The 17,322-nt window shown below is 41.6% G+C and overlaps 1 protein-coding gene across 1 annotated transcript in view; it reads right to left on the reverse strand.

The window, feature by feature from the left end:
• Window positions 1–1,310: 1,310 nt before the first annotated feature.
• The window catches only part of LOC145353946 (cadherin-4-like), a 608,947-nt gene continuing 592,935 nt past the window's right edge, over window positions 1,311–17,322 (reverse strand). The window contains exons 15-16 of the mRNA XM_080204964.1: window positions 5,617–5,781; window positions 1,311–4,248 (exon numbers count right to left, since the gene is read on the reverse strand). Coding sequence (XP_080061090.1) covers window positions 4,042–4,248; window positions 5,617–5,781 — 372 coding nt within the window. The 3' untranslated portion in view covers window positions 1,311–4,041. The remainder of the gene's footprint in view (window positions 4,249–5,616; window positions 5,782–17,322) is intronic.

Consider the following 17,322-nt stretch of genomic DNA (forward strand, 5'->3'; position numbering starts at 1 on the left):
TAAAACCAACTAGACATCCTTCGAGAGCAATTTTGTTACATCAATGAATTTGATATAAAGGAAGATAGTTATTATTATAATAGCAAGCCATTGGTTTGTTTGATTAAAAACAGACTGACTTGGAGTTCAAATAGCTGCAAATTTTAAAGGTTGTTATGTTTTCAGACAGTCTCTTCAATTCCAGGAAAAATATCAGAACCAAGGGGATGATGTAACCTGCTCAAATTCTGCCTGATGAGCCTGGGACGTTTGTTTGCTATAAGGATGGGGAAAACCCAGGTTGATGCACTGGGAAGAAGGTGCAAGAGCAAGAGCAACTGTCCTGATTAAGTTGGGGCATAAAATAGAGAGAGGGGGAGGGAGAGGGCTTACGGAGAGGCAAAAGACTGCAATAGGTAGGTGGTCAACAGGGAAGGGGCTGCAAATTCTCTGTGAGCTGCTGGGGCAGAATGCAGGATTGTCCATAGTCTGGGTTTAAGGAGACACATCCTGAAGGCCATCCAAGGAACCTAGAAGATTCTACCTGGCAATTGTCCAGGGAGGGCGGGGAGGGGGGAAGAATCGCTGGTACAGAAGCCTCATTCCTGTTGTTGATTGGTTAGGAATTCTCTGGAAACTGAGGGAAGATCCTATGTTCTTATCTCTTTAATAATCACTTGACATTACGACTCAGCAAAACAGGTAGAAGTTAACCTGCTGCAAGATGTAAGTAATGTTAGCTTGGTTCTTGTGAAAATTGTTATTCTGCAGAGAGTGTGTAAAGTATAACGGTGGTGTGGGATTTTTGGGCATGTCATAAGTTAAAAGGGGGAGTATCCTTCCTGTAATTTACTACATGGTGTTTAGTCAAAGTTGCTTTTTGTTTGTTTGTTACCTTCTTGTCATATGATCCTTCCAATTAGTTGTTGGGAATTCAGATATCCCATTAGAGGTTATTGGTTTTCACAGAGGTCATAACCAGCTAACCAGTCCATCCTCATCCTAAGCCTGTTTACTTATCTCTACGTATCATCCAGTATCTTTGCTCTGATAAAGCCACAATTGAATTTTGTTGTTAGATTAACTCCAAGGAAGCTCTGCACTCCTTTTGATCCCTGCTACAGCTCACCTGGAATTGATGTTACCTGATCAAAGTATGTTCAGACACGTTATGTACAAAAGAAACAAGCACATGGGTAAGTGTAATGATCCCTATAGAGACCGATAACTTTAAACATAAATTTGAATTTCCAGTTAATAGCAGAAAGGATAACACAACAAGATTTCATGTTTACAGATTTTTTTTACTGTAACAAAAGGCTAAAAGCACTCTTTACTAAACACCATCTTTTCGGCAACTTATACTTTAAACCACAGGACAGAACTTTCCTTTTTTACTTTCAGCACAATGGAAAAATCACACTTCATGGATATATTTATACCGTCCTTAATGTCAACATGTGGCATGGTGGCACAATAGTGAGCATGTAGCCTCACAGTGCCAGGGACCGGGGTTCGATTCACTGCTTGGGTAACTGTCTTTGAGGAGTTTGTAAGTTCTTCCCATGACTGCATGTGTTTCCTCCGGGTGCTCTGATTTCTTCCTGCAGTCTGAAAGACGTGCTGGTTATGTGCATTGACCATGCTAAGTTCTCCCACAGTGTACCCAAACAGGCGCCAGAATGCGACCACTATGGGATGTTCATGGTTACTTCATTGCAATGTTAATGTAAGTCTACTTGTGACACTAATAAATAAACTTCAAATTTTCACAGGACAGTTAAAAGCAATGCTTGGCTCATAAGGATTACTTCTGCTCTAATCCTTTCTCAGCCTGGTTATTTCAAATCTCGGAACTGTCTTTCACTGTTTCTTGCTCCTGGTGATTCTTCCCCTCGTGCAAACTAGACAAATCTTCCAGCCTTGTTTTACTCCTCGCAAGTTTGGTCTTTCCAATCCAAATGCAAGCTTCCACCCACCTGCCTGCACAATGAACCATAGAGACTTCCAGCCTCCAGCTGCTCTCAATTTCTCCCAGATCCTGGCAGACTAACTTTGTCTTTGAGTTTTCAGGGATATCTTAGATCCTTGCTTTCTCACCATGGCAATGTGAACCACATGGGCCTCATATCTAAGTAGAATTGCTGATCGGCTATTCTTTACACTCTAACTCTGTTTTTCTCTTGTATATGGACAGTTTAACATATAACTGTTTGCAACAAGGTATTCTCAACACTTTTGTTGAACTTTGAGAACATTCACTGTTAGTACACCAGCTGCTGCCATTGTCCCCAAGTGTAAACACCTTGCACTATCTCCTCAGGAGAATACTCTGGTTCTCCTTTCATCACTAACAATCAAACCACTCAGATTTGCCATCAGGTAGACTGCAAAACAGCTCACATTCACAACTTCACTGTCCTAAAATGTAACAATCTTATCAACCTTATAATTGTAACAAAATTGACTTTAATGAAGAACCAAAACATCAGCTTTCTTTTAAAACTAGAGCTACTCTTTAACACAAAGCTAGGATCAAGTCAATCAGCTCTCTCATTAGGGTTTTCCACTGGCACTTTTAAGTACAAAATGCTTTCAGAGATTGTAATTTATACTGATGAATCTGCTTGAAATACCACGTCATGCTGCTATCTGCACACACGGATAGCCACAATATTGCCTGACAGCAACATTTTGAAAAGAATTCAGATGAAAGTCCCATTGTTCAAAATTATTAAGTGCGTATTACAGTTTTCATATACCACACACAATAGGCAGAATCTTCTTAGCATTCGAATCATTGAAAGAAGCCCACAATTTTTCAAACGAATGATCATTAGATATGATATTAATGTTTCCTAAAAATAGCCCACCATTGAAAGGAACTGAGAACAAAGCAGTGTTTTAAAAGGGGAACTTTATTTATAACACTGAGGGGCCAGGAGCAAATGCACCAATTCCGCTCTGGTACACAATAAATTTGCAAAAGCTGTTACTCAGTTTAACCATAACTGCAGTGGCACTAGAAACACGCATTCAAAACTTTGACTACCTTCCCTTTTTTTTGGTACAAAATGGTACAAACAACGATACAAAATATTTGTGCTGTTGACCATTACAAAAAAAGTTTCCTCTAACTGTGCAATGATTGTGTTGAAATGTGAACCAACAACACAAGAAGAAATCGTTCTTCGAAACAACCACAGCCATGCGAGCTTCTATGCTGTCAATATAAAAAAAAACATGCAAAAAGGAAAAGAAGAAAGCTCCAATTATACATATAACATTAACTAGATGGGGTTTGCTTTAAGCTGTGCGACGTTTTTGTACACGCTACAGTAAGAAACCAAGGGGGTAACAATGCTGTTGAAAGAAAAATTAAGTTACCTTAATCCGATGTCCGTTTGACTTCAGATTGTAAAAGAAAATGACCTTAATACTAATGAAGACTAACCAGTCCCTTCAGAATGTCTTTTCCTGCCATTATTTTTTTTTACACTGCTTGACAATTAGACTTTCAATGTTAAGCTCTATACAACATATACAATGTGATTAGCCACCCACCTGCTCAGTTTTAAACATGGCTGTTAATACACGTGTTTCTGTACAGTTCATTTTTTTTTAATGTATCTTACACCAATAGTTTAAAAGGCAAAAAAGGAAAGTTTGTCCATTCACCAGAGTGGAAATAAACCGGTTCGTTCATTTTCTCTTCTTAGCCAGTACTGGACCAGGGATCAATAGATGGTTGAATTTGAATCGCTCCTGAGATTGAGGGAATCTGATAAAATGTACCAAAAAGGCACTTTAAAAACAGTGCTTCTGTACTAAGAAATTCAAGTTAATAAAGAGCGCCTTTCCTCTTTAGTTGTAAAGCAATCGTTGAGCGATATTCCTGCTGACTGACCAAAAATATGCATAAAAAGACAACAAGCATTCATGCTAACAGCTCAGATTCTAAAATAAAAAAATACTAACACACCACTAAAATATTATGGTCAGCAGGGAATATTAATGAAAAAGATGCCTCCTTTGTACAGTTCCTTCACTTCTAATACACTGTTAGTCATCTTCTCCACCGCCGTACATGTCTGCTAACTTCTTGAATCGAGGTCCCCAGTCATTAAGATAATCATAATCGTGGTCACCAGAGCTGGATGAGTTCAGGGAGCTGACCGATCCTGCAGTTGAACCGCTTCCTTCATAATCAAAAACCAGGAGGGAATCGTAGGGTGGGGCTGTTGGGTCGTTGTCCGCTGCTCTGAGACCCTGTGAAGATTTTTTAAAAAATCTTTAAAGATTTGTAAATCATACAACTTGTAGTGAAGACAGAATATAATTTCAAAAGGTTTAACAATATAAAACAGGTCATTTTTAGGGCCATGACATTGCAAAATCCTGGGCATAGCTTCTTCTTCAGTAAATAGGTTAGGATGATTTACAGTGGAGGTATTGTGGTGGAGGTGGCACTGTCAGCAGGCTAGTGATCCAGGGAGCAAGGGCAATGCTCTGGGTGCTCAGGTTCAAATCCCGCCACTGCAGATGGTGAAATTTGAATTCAATAAAAAATCTGGAATTAAACGATAACCATGAAACCAATGCCAGTTGTTGTAAAATACCCATCCGGTTCACCGATACCTTTTAGGGAAGAAAATCTGCTGTTCTTTCCTGGTCTGGCCTACATGTGACAGATCCACAGCAATGTGGTTGATGCTTAACTGCTCCCTCAAGGGCAATTAGGTAATGGGCAAATTATGCCGACCCAGCCAGCAGCACCCATGTTCCAAAGCAATATTGTCTAAGGGTCCATAAAGGAATTTTGGACTGGTTGTAACAATACCAAGTTCTGGTTATTTCAAACAGTCTGAGACTCTGTTTGTTTGTTCTATACTTCCAAAATTCAAAAGTTCAAGTTCCTTCCCTTACTGTATTCTGTACTTCACGCAAGAGGTAGGGTAACCTGGATTGTGCTCCATGCCTACCAGAAATAAGGAACATTGGATGTTAGATTTCCATCACTTTTTTTTCTAAAGGATGGGAAATTCTAAACTTCATGCAACAGACTACCAAAGAACAGATAAAACTGATCCAAATGCAGTCTGAGCGAGATTGGTAGACTGCTTTGAAACCCACCTCATGACTTTCTGCTGGTAAAGTGCACTTAAATTCTTCAGCTACAGAGCTGTCATAGTAATCACAAATTTTTATTCTAACTCTGATGCAAAGTGAATTGGTGTGGCAACCATCTGTAATATCTTATGGACTCAGATGGAAAAAATTGCACTATCTTTTCATTTAAGCTTACAATTCAGCGATCTCAGTTTAACATAAATGACTCCACCGGAAAAGGATAGAATAGTCCATCAACTCAAAAGATACAGAACTCACAGATTTAGGCTTTTCACTGATAATAGTGACAAAATGTACAATCTAACTTAAATAATAATGCACTGTTGTTTAAGGTAATGAACATCATCCTGATATTTAGAAACATAGAAACTAGGAGTAGGAGTAGGCCATTCGGCCCTTTGAGTCCGCTTTGCCATTCATTTTGATCATGGCTGATCATGGAGTTCAAAATCCTGAAACCCCCCCCTTCCCCCCATATCCCTTGATCCCGTTAGCCCCAGTCATTACCTCATTAATGAAGTCTCCGATATCTCCAGGATGAGGAACTGTTGGGCGCAGTGGATACTGTGGCTCAGCGCCGATAGGTCGCTCATCAACTCGCCTGATCCCAGGAGCTTTTACTAATCCAGGATCGAGTGAGTCTGGCTGCTGAAGTTGGCTCAGGTCATAATCCTGCAGAACAGAAAGGCCTTGGCTTTAAACAGAGTTTCGATGCAATCATGAATTAAAATGTGCAGAGGGAATGAGAAGAAGGCAGGGGAATGACACTAAGTCATGATGCTTATTTGGAGAGTCAGTGTATACATGATGCACCAAATCATAGAATCCCTACAGTATAGAAGGAGGTCTTTTGGCCCATCAAGTCTGTACTGACCACAATCCCACCCGGACCCTATTCCCGTAATCCCACACATTTACCCTGCTAATCCCCTGACACTAGGATCAATTTAGCATAGCCAATCCACCTAGCCCGCACATCTTTGGACGGTGGGAAAAAACCGGTGCACCTGGAGGAAACCCATGCAGACATGGGGAGGACGTGCAAACTCCACACAGACAGTGACCTAAGGCTGGAATTGAACCTGGGTCCCTGACGCTGTGAGGCAGCAGCGCTAACCATCGTGCCTCCCATTAAGTGGCCTCCTTCTGTGTCATAACAATTGTGTGATTCTGTGACCTGCCCCACATAAGCCACTTTCAGGTTAAAAAACTTAGCATGTCCGTTTTGAAGCACCCTTTTCACCAGTTAGCTGGCATGACAGCCTGCTGCTTATTTCAAGCTACAAGGCCACTGGTTGGCCCTCCAGTTTCAGGAGTTGACTGTTCTTAATTGGATGGCAAGTTCCACCCCCGCTCCCCATCCCCAGTCATTAATTGGTCATTCCAGGGAAATCACATTGATTGACTGTTTGACCACTGAGGGCAGAATTTAATGCTGGTGATGATGGCCTGCTCACTGGCTGGGAAACTGCTGTGTCGCTTTTCCCCCAAAAGGCCCAACTATTCAAAAACGCTCAGACATTTACCTGCATGACCTCCTGTTGACTTCAGCCCCAAGCAGGGGAGAAATACTGCCCCCTGAGAGCGATTGACCAGACAGAGACTAGCAACTATCCAATACTGGATGTGCCAGAGTGATGGCCATTGCTGGCACTGCACTTCAGGATGGATTGCCTTGGAGGGGTGAGTGTGGGCAAGATGTGGGGGAACAGGGAGGGGGTTGCTAGCAACAGATAGGTGGGGCATTAAATAGTAGGGGCTTCTGACGTGCATTTGAACCTGAGGACAGGGTTCAAAAGCCTGCAGGGAGAATCTTGCCCCTGTCTCCATTAAACCTGGAAGTGGGTGTGCTGTGGTCAAGTTTAGATTTTAAAAGTTTTATTGTTTCGTCTAATCCCAATCCACCAATTTTTGGGGGTTAAATTCCACCCTCTTTTTACTTAACCAGTCTGCTTGGCGATTGCCTGCCACATTTGCCTCAACAAAGTAGGAGAAATGTCAATTTTTCCACTATAATTCGCAGACAAAGCACAGGGATGCACAACAAATGAATGCGCACTTTGCAAGAATGTTATTTCATTAGCGGTAATGAGAAAGTAGAGATGCACCAATAATCACAATCATTTAACATTTCGCAAGCATGCAACAAGCCGATTAAATGGCATAATCATCAAAAAGTTCAATAATCTAATTGTGAAAATCCTGCAATAGCCATCAGATGCTGGAGACGCCAGCAAGCTTTATTAAAGAAATTATGAGCAAATCTGTAGTGATGAACATAGATCCCAAATAATGCAAATGGGGAAAGAAAGAGCAATCCTATTGCCCCGTATTTAATTCACTGAGAATGGAACAGACAGTTTAAGTGGGAAACATTTAATGCCTGGCCTTCATTTTAAGATGATTGATGCGCTGCCCATTCTATCACAGTGGGATTTTGTCAACCTGCTCACTACTTGTGCCCAAACAGTGGACCTCTCGAGACCTATTAAAACTCATTGCTTCTCTTCTTCCAAGTGTTCCTGTGTTCAAATGCAACTGGTAAAATGTTAAGCAGATGAAGCCTAATTATGATAATAAGGGAAAAAAATGAAAATGGAGCCATCTGGAAGCTCAAAACTCTCGGCAGTTCAACTGGCACATAGATCCTGCAAATCCAATTGTTTACATCCAAATGCACCTTTAAATTCTGCTTCAGTTGCTCTGGCAAACCATTCCTGTGAGGTTTTTATTGATGAGTTGGGGACAGGCCAGGGCTTCCACAATTCTGGGCGGAACTTTCCCATCCCGCTCTCCACAGAATCATAGCAGGCAGGACAGGGCCATGCAAAGTTCCGTTGACCTCGGGCGGGGTTTTCCGGACTTGAGGCGAGTGAGGCCGGAGAATCCCATCCAGAGTTGAAACGATTTTGGGGGTCTGAACAGTGTCATGGGTCTCCATTTTATTTCCAACGAGGAGGCAAGTGTCTATGCACCAATTGGCCAACTCCATAAACTGCCTAGTTAAGACGGCTGTGAGCCGCAGCATGTTGGGACACAGCAGTATGTGCCCTACCCGCTATTTAACCACCCGCCCCATTTCCATCAGATTGGTTAGAGTTAAAACTGGACCAAATGTGGCTGGAAGAATGAATATGGTGTCCCATGACTAAGAGTCCAGTGAGTGGTCCAGAGAAAGTTGCATAACTCAAAGTTATTGTCAATTTCACAGTATGCAGATTTCATGGCCAAGAAGCAAAGTAAGCAGATTTAGTCAGATATACATGCTTAAAAATCTCAAGACTCAGAAAAAGTGTCAGCAAAAATGAACCAAATTGTACAGTAAAAAGCATAAACAGTAGGAGTTGTAATGGGAAAGAAAGCCTGATCCTTCTCTCCTGGGAATAATGTGGGCAAGCACTAATAATTCATCATGTGCAGGGAAGAGCTGCAGCTCCAGGATGTCCTGCTGATCCTCATGGATAGGGAGCATCAAGTCTTTCTGGAGGTGGAAATGGCCCTGCACCTCCAAGTGACTTGTGCTTTTTACTTTTTGTTATGTGCAACATATGGCTGTCCCACCTCATTTACTTATAAGTAAAATATATTGTAAAATGGGGATAGCAGATAACTGCTAATGGCATCTTTACTAAATGTAAAATATTTAAACTATTCTACAAGAAGCCCTAACAATTGAGAGACCTGGAGTAATAATCTGGAGACATGAGTTCAAATCCCACCATGACAGCTGGTGGAATGTCAATAATCTTGGAGAAAAAAGCCAGAACCAATACTAGTGATCATGAAACTACTAGTGTTGTAAAAATCTATCGGGTTCGTGAATGTGTTTCAGAAAAGGAAATTTACCTTCCTTATCCAAACTGATCTACATGTGACCCACAGAAATACTGACCCTTGAAATGGCCTGGAAAGCCACTCCATTGTATCAAACCACCGTAAAAATGGTGATAACACCAGATGAATCATGTGGCACTGTCTTTGGCATCAGACATGACAAAAACACAAGCAACTCAGTCAGTCATAAATCCATAGAATCCCAATGGTGCAGAAGGCGGCAATTCAACCCACTGAATCTGCACCGACTCTCTGAAACAGCATCTTACCCAGGCCCACAACCTGCCTTATCTCCGTAACCCTGCGTGTCTACCATGGGTTATTCACCTAACCTGCACATCTTTGGATGCTAAGGGGCAATTTAGTATGGCCAATCCACCTTACACAATCTTTGGGCATCAGGAGGAAACCAGAGCACCCGAAGCAAACAAACAGAAACAGGGAAAAAAAGGTGTAGATAGTCACCCAAGACTGAAATTGAACCCCGATCTCTGGTACTGAGAGACAGCAGTGCTAACCACTGTTCAAAATGCTCTTCATTTTCATCCAGGGTTGTGCTAAAATTGGACGAGCTGACTTACTGGCCCATCACCAACAGACTGGGAAACAATATTTGGAGAATCATACCTTTGAGCCACATCTCATCATCATCTCTAAGTACTTGCAGGCAGATGTGACAGCATAGTGGAATACAGTTCGGAGGGAATGGCTTTAGGTGTCCTCAACATGGTTATGGATGCGGCACCATGTCAAACTGGGAAAGGAAACCTGCTGATTATCACCTACCTCCTCCTTCAGATGATGGATTAGTGCTCCTTCACACTGAATATTAGTTGGAAGAAGCATTGAAGGTAGCAAGAGTACAGAATGTACTCTGGGTGAGGGACCTGAATGACCAATTCCAAGATTACCTTAGAAGCACGCACCTCAAGGCCATAGCTGTCAGACTAAGCTTCAAACTGCTGAGTGAACCAACACCAGGGGAAAACCTACTTCAGTCCATCCTTAATAAGTTAGCTGTCACAGATTGGTAGAATGTTCATAGCCAAAGCAACTAGAGTCCTACGAGATATAGTCCTACCTTCACACTGAGAATGCCTCCATCATACTGCCTGATACTATGCTAAATGGGATTGATTTAGAACAGATCTAGCAACTGAGGAGGAATATTCTCCACTGGGGTACAGGAAGATGGCTATCGAAGGGCAATGATCTCAGCCTGAGGGTTCTGCTGCAACAGTTCTTGAGGGTAGTATCCAAAGAAAGAGATTCCAAACTTTTTCAGTAACACAGCACACCTCATAGAATCCCTACATTGCAAAAGGAGGCCATTCAGCCCATTGAGCCTACACCGACAACAATCCCACCCAGGCACTATGTCTGTAATCTCACTTATTTATCTTGCTAGCCCCCCTTGACACTAAGGGGCAATTTAGCATGGTCAATCAACCTAACCTGCACATCTTTGGACTTCAATGAGACAAGCAATTCCACAGCACACCAACATTTCTTCAGCTGATTGATGGCTGATACATGTTGCATTTACTTACATTTACTATGGTTATGGTTGTACCAAAGGGCAATGTTCAAAGTAAAGTCACCTGACTTTACTGCCTACATCTGAAGCCTTATTCATGGTTGAAAATTAATGATTCCATTTCAAATTTGCCAGGTTCCCAAGACATTGATGTTTACACATTTCGCAGTGATGTGCTGTTCACCTTATCTCATTTCTTAGCCAACTGCCCAATGGGAAACAGTTTAATTATTCTTAGCCACGTGTCACACACACCTATAGCCCGTCGCTCATTCCCAGTAGGACAAAGTATTCCTGAAACTGCAACTCCAGAACTGTAGATTGTCAACATGATTGAGTCAAGTAAAGTTACCATAAGGGAGGTTGTAGTCACGAGGAACTAAACAGAGACAATGTGAAGGCTTTGCAGTGGGGAGCGAGACGGAAGATAAATGTGTGATTACTCCCATCACATTGTCAGCTTTGTGTTTTACTCCTGAGGTGAGGTGCCAGGGATAAGGGGGTGTGCCCATCACTGCTCTGACTGCGCAGATATGTTTCCTGGCAGCAACCCAATCTACACCAGCTGATCCCAGACTGTACACTCACAACAGGCTCATTAATAACTCTGGCTCAAATTCATGCCAATGGCTGTGACGCATGAATCAAATTGAAACTAAGCTCCAGGACCGGTCAGATGCAGACACCAGTAAAAGTGGGCTTCATGCCAGTGGGATCCTTCAGTTCTGCCGAAGGCAGCTGCCTGTGGTGGATTCTCTGGCATCAGGATGGCAAGCCACGCCAAATACCATAGATATCGGCGGGACTGGCCGATTTTGCCAGTGGCCAATGCAATCTGCCTTGGGGAGGCAGGGGGGAATGGTTTACGGAAAATCCCACTCAAAGTTTTGAGGAAGTTGAGGCATAATTCTTCTACAGCACAATGGAAGCAGAGGATCAGCAACCATTTTCCCTCTGGATTGCTATTTGGGAGCGGGGTAGAAGAAGATTAGCCCAGGGGAATATCGTAGGATGTAGCATTTATGGGTGAAGTCATCTTGCTTCAAGCCTACCTACCCTGAAGACAGTATCAACATATTAGGAATCAGGAAGCAGTTTAATGTTGAAGGCAAACTGGGCCTGGGATTCAGGGAAGGAGAGACTGGAGTAATATAGCACCAATAGCGGCCTGGATCAATGTCAGTGTTGGCTCTGGATAAAATATTTCTAAATACCTAAATCAATTGAAAATACAATTGTATTTCATTGCTTGAAATAGTATTGTAATTTATGAATGAAACATGTTTTAAATAAATTGAATGGTGGCGAATGTAAATTGCCACTTGGCCATTCTACCAAGCCAGATTACAGTCCAGTGTACTTTGGCACCTTCCCCCGTAACAAATATTCGGGGTTAATGCAATCAATGCTTTGAATAGGGAACTGATTAAAGATCTTGTACTGGAAGTGCCTAATGAGCCTTGAAAAATTATAATTTTATGCTCAGGCAAATATCCACTGCAACAATATTAAGCCGGAAATCAAAATTTGACGCTAACAAATCCCAGTGTGTATGAATCGGAAAATTTACTTACTGCTCAAATTTGCTTTGATTTCTTTTAGCACAGTGATAATGCAGTCAACAAAACCTATAGCAATGTAACCATCTTCAAGTTCCTTCCATTCTACGGCAAGTAACATGTTCCCACATTATCGTCACAGAAAAGCATCAAAACTATTAAGAAATACCACTCATCAGACCAAAATATTTTAAAAAGCGAATTCATTCGATTTCTAACTGACACTAATCATGACATGGTGGGAAGGGCAAGGCAAAAAAAGCATAGCATAGGACAAGGTAGGGCAGCTCAAAAACAACAGGAGGTAATTATGGTGGAGAAATATATATTGGACTGCAGCAGCAATACAACACCCACCCAGAGAAATAGTTAAAAATAATGTTGTACCTAAAGCTATAAATCTGATGTGCAGAGCCCAAAGTGTGAGAAAATGAGCAGGTAAAGAATAAGAACTATGGAAATGGAGTGAAATTTAGTTCTCAATTTTCCAGTACTGCCCACTACAGGAATCTTAGCAAGATTTCATGCAAAGTTCCATTGACCTCGGGTGGGATTTTCTGGCATTGGAGCAAGCATGGGTGGAAAATACTGCTCTCTGAGTCTGTGCGCAAACATTGGACAGATTCAGTGAATTACTTCAGATTGTTTAACCTTGTACTTATATTTTAAATGTAATCTTAGAGGGTTTTGGGAGGTTGACTGTGAAACTGATACAAAGGACAGTACAGTGGTTAACACTATTGCCTCACAGCTCCAGAGACTTGGGTTCAAATCCGGGCTCAGGTCTGTGTGGAGTTTACACGTTCTCCCCATGTCCGGGTGGGTTTCCTCCGGGTGCTCTGTTTTCCTCTCACAGTCCAAAGATGTGCAGGTTAGACTGATTGGCTATGCTAAATTTCCCCTTAGTATCGGGGGATTAGCAGGGTAAGTACATGGGGTTAGGAGGATAGGGCCTGGGTTGGATTGATGTCGGTGTAGCTTGATTGGCCAAATGGCCTCCTTGTGTATGATTCTATGAAAATAATTTTGAAAATTATTCCACTAGTTAATTAGTTGTTGGTGGTTTACAGTTATCCATTAGTATTTCTTTTGCACATTTTCATAAACAGAAGAATGCAATCAAATCGTAAAACAATAAGAAATGGGCGGAGTAGGTATTCAGCACCACAAGCTTGTAGAACCAGTCAGTGACATTGTGGCTGTTGTGTATCTTAACCCATTTTGATTTCATCATGCTGACCTAACAAAAATATATAAATCTCAGTTTTGAAATTTTCAATTGACCGAGCCTCGACAGACTTCTGGGAGCAAGTAATTTCAGATTTTCTTGCCTTTTGTATGAAGAAGTCCCTGAACAAATTGTAGGTCTGGACTCCCTACCATAAGAAATCGTCTCCATCTACCCTATTAAGCTCTTTAATAATCTTCAGTACTTCCATTAGATCATCGCTTGGTCACCTGTATTCAAAGGAACCCGAGGCTATCCAATCTGTTCTCATAACCTAACTCTAGTCTTTTTTGCGCAGGTAACATTCTGGTGACATTCTGGTATTGCACCCATTCTAAGACCAATATATTCTTCTGGAGATCTGGTGCATTTGCTAGCTAGCTGAAAAAGCTATCAATTAGCTCTCGGTCCCTGTTCTTTCCCCATTGTATTGCAATGTTTTCCTTATAAAGGATAGTATTAACTAATATCTTTTTGAATGCTGCTACTGAATGTTGCTTCCACCAACCTTTCAGGCAATTCACTCCAGATTGATCTGACATGAGTTTATATTACTGTAACATAACTTCCACCATTTGTATTCCAGCCAACATTCCATTAGCTTTTTAAATTAATTTTTGTGCCTGCTCACTAGCTTTTAATGATTGCTTGAACCTTTCTCTCTCTCCTTCATATTTCCTTGCTTCTTGCCATTTAGAAAATACCCTGATAAGTCTTTCTCAGGTTCAAAGTGGCTGTCCTCACACTTCCCCACACTGAACTTAATCTGCCATTTTCTTTCCCATTTGCTCACTTGACCTACTTTCTCTATTCATCTACATGATTTACTGGGCCAACTAACAAGGTGCCATCAGCAAACATGGATGTAATCTTCTCTAATGTTACACTTGAATCTTTTTATCAATATAGTGAAGAGCCGTAGTCCCAGTACTAGTCACTGGAGCATCACTATTTACATTCTGCTAATTTAATACATATCCCTTGGACAGAATTCTTCCATCCCGCCGGTGACGGGTTTGGTGGTGGGTAGGAGTGAAGAATCTGACGAGAGCCAAAAAGCTATTGATGTCAAATAACATCACAATTCTCCAGTTAATGGAAGGTCGGTCTTCCTACTGGCTGGTGTTCTTTGAAACAGCTGCCTGCCAGCATCCCATCATGCCTTCCAACCTTGCTTCATGTCAGCAGGAAGCTACATCAATCTAAAGCCCAATTGTTAAAGAGTGGAGCGCACAAGGCAGTCCTCTGTTTACAAGAGACTTTGAGGTGCACTGCTCCTGATGTCCTGTAGACCACTCTGCCAGAGCAGACCAATTTCTGCCCTCCGTCTCCATGTAAAATTGGTCTTAATGGGCAGCTCTGTGCTGCTGGACCCATGGCCCCTCCTGTGACATCATCTCTGGTTTGGGGAGGACAGGGGTCTCCTTTCCCCTGACGCCACACACCAGTGTCTGCCTGGACAGAACTGTGTTGTGAGACTCATACAGCCACCGTAACAAATACCTAAAGTTTGACTGGGGGGGGTGAGGTGTGGGGCAAGGTGGGATGGCTTGACTAGGACAAGGGGGGGCATGTACAGGGAGGAAGGAAGGGCAAAAGCTCATGATGGCAGGCAGCGGGAGGGGGCGAGGAGATGGATGAAGAAGTTGACAATGGAAAATAGAGGGAAGACCAAGGGGAGGATAACTGGACCCTGATACAAACAAATAGTCAAAGGGATATCACATAGTTTACAGAAAGGGACGCACAAAGACTCTAGACATGGCGGGTGAAGGTCCAAGTGGGACATGGGTACCTTACAGGTGATGGGATCAGTGGAAAGGTGGTTGAATTGAGGAACCTACTTCTTCTTGAGGCTGCTAGCCTTTTTCCACTGGGTTGCTGACGTCCTGTACAGTCTGGTGAAGAAAGGTGGGCTGGAGAGAATGATCTGAGTGAGCTGGACTGGTGTTTAAATATGGTGCTGGGATTTTTGAACCTGTCAATTGACAGCGGACAGAGGAATCAGCTGCCGGCTTGCCAGAAGCTTCAGAGAGGAATCCACCTGTGCATAATGAATTGGGCTCCAAGCGCAGAATTTGGTGCAGGATCACACTATTCTCGCCAATGGAAAAGGGGATGCCAGAGGTGCCTGCCACCTCACAGTCTCAAAAACTGAGAAATCCACCCATTATCTCCACCGTGTGTCTCGTTACTCCAAACCAGTTCTCTACCAACACCACTAAAGCTAGCGATTAAATTTTAGAGTGAGTATTTACTTTTATTGTCCTAAATGTCCAGCCAAACAAATAAATTTAATGTATCGAATGTGACCAGGAAAATGTTTATAAATTGATACCCCATTTTGACTTTAAAATGTGGGTTTTGACTTTATGACATCATACCACTGAATAGTTGGGTCTTTACCAACTGTTAGGTTACACCGTCCACAACAACAGGAAGACACAGTAAGAAGTCTCACAACGCCAGCTAAAATCCAATAGGTATATTTGGAATCACGAACTTTCAGAGCACTGCTCCTTCGTCAGATGATGAAGTATAGAGAAGTGTGAAGGAATGCACTGTGGAGGATAGGCAAGGCAAAGCAATACACCTGATGAAGGGGCAGTGCTCGGGATGTTTGTGATTCCAAATAAACCTGTTAAGACTTGAACTTGGTGTTGGAGACGTCTTACAGTGTCTACCCCAGTCCAATGCCAGCATCTCCACCTTATAACAACAGGAAGGGCAAATTACTTCTTAGCTACAGTATAGAAGTATTATTGAAAGTGTAGGCATAGTATATAATGGGAAACACACTATTGTAAGGCAATTATGTTGGAGCAAATTTCCAAAAACTTTTCACTATTCAGTGAAAATAGGTTACTCTGCCTTGGTTCAGGAACCAATCCCATATTTTTAACATTGTCCCTGTAAGAAAACCGGCTCCAACTTGTGACATTTCAATTTATGACACGGTTATTGGGAACCAATTGCTTCGCAAGTCTTAGGACTGCCTGTATCTGTTAAATGTTGTGTCTAGTATTTTCTGTAATTGTCACATTTGTTCCATGTAACACTTGTTTATTTGATGGAGCAGTATTTCACTGACTCAGTCAGCAGACATCAATGGCCCATTAACCATTACACTGCGGACACCATTCTTATTAAAGTATAGCCATCTACTGCCAATGAAGATTTGCTAATCTTTTTGAATTTGGCTTTCAGTCATTAAATGCAAAATGTAAAATAAATACCTGTCTAAATAAAAGTCATATTTTGTGCTTTGCAAAGCTTAAAACACAGATGGCTAATGCACTATTTTTGGTAGCTGACTTAAAAACATAACAGTGAACACAAATATGGAGTTTTTGCTCTGAGCGCAACTGGTATGGCATGAAGTGATTCCAAATTTGCACTAATTTTGGAAGTGCTTTCTTTCCTCCTCATGTTTCAACTCAAACTTGTTTGCATATCAGTCAATGTTAAATCTTTCATAAATCGGTGATTCAGATTTAAATTTTTATTTTTTGCTTCAAAAAATATTCATTGATATATTAGAGAGTGCAAGTTGACGCAAGAGTGCATCACAATAAATGCACATTTTTAATCCAAATGTCTGGTTGGTCTGCCACCTCAGTAACCCGATCTTAAATAATTGAAAATGATTTTCAAAAAGCTACACAATCATTTCTTAGCGACTTTGGCATACAGTGTTTGAGTCCTTAGTGAATTAAAAATATATATATTTTAAAAAGTGTTCCTTAGTTCACTTGTGTCCAAAGGAGCCAATTTAAATTTAAAGGCCTCATTGAAGGCCCACAAGTGGAAATAATTAGTGTAACCCTGTTATTATCATTAAGTTGATATGGGGTGTAGGCAATTTTGTGGGCTGGATGGCTTCAAGGACAATGTTTTTTTAAACTAGCACTCAATATCTTCACTTGAAATGTTATGATCTTACAAGCTGCTTTGACCAATTTCAGTAAAACTGCACTAAAAGCAATAGTGCAACCAAGCAGAAACAACTGCTCCAAGTTTCTGATAGAGTCACATGAATAAAATATGTAAAGTAC

This window comes from Carcharhinus amblyrhynchos, chromosome 16 (assembly GCF_965287045.1).
Source record: "Carcharhinus amblyrhynchos chromosome 16, sCarAmb.v2.hapA, whole genome shotgun sequence".
Classification (NCBI taxonomy): Eukaryota; Metazoa; Chordata; class Chondrichthyes; order Carcharhiniformes; family Carcharhinidae; genus Carcharhinus; species Carcharhinus amblyrhynchos.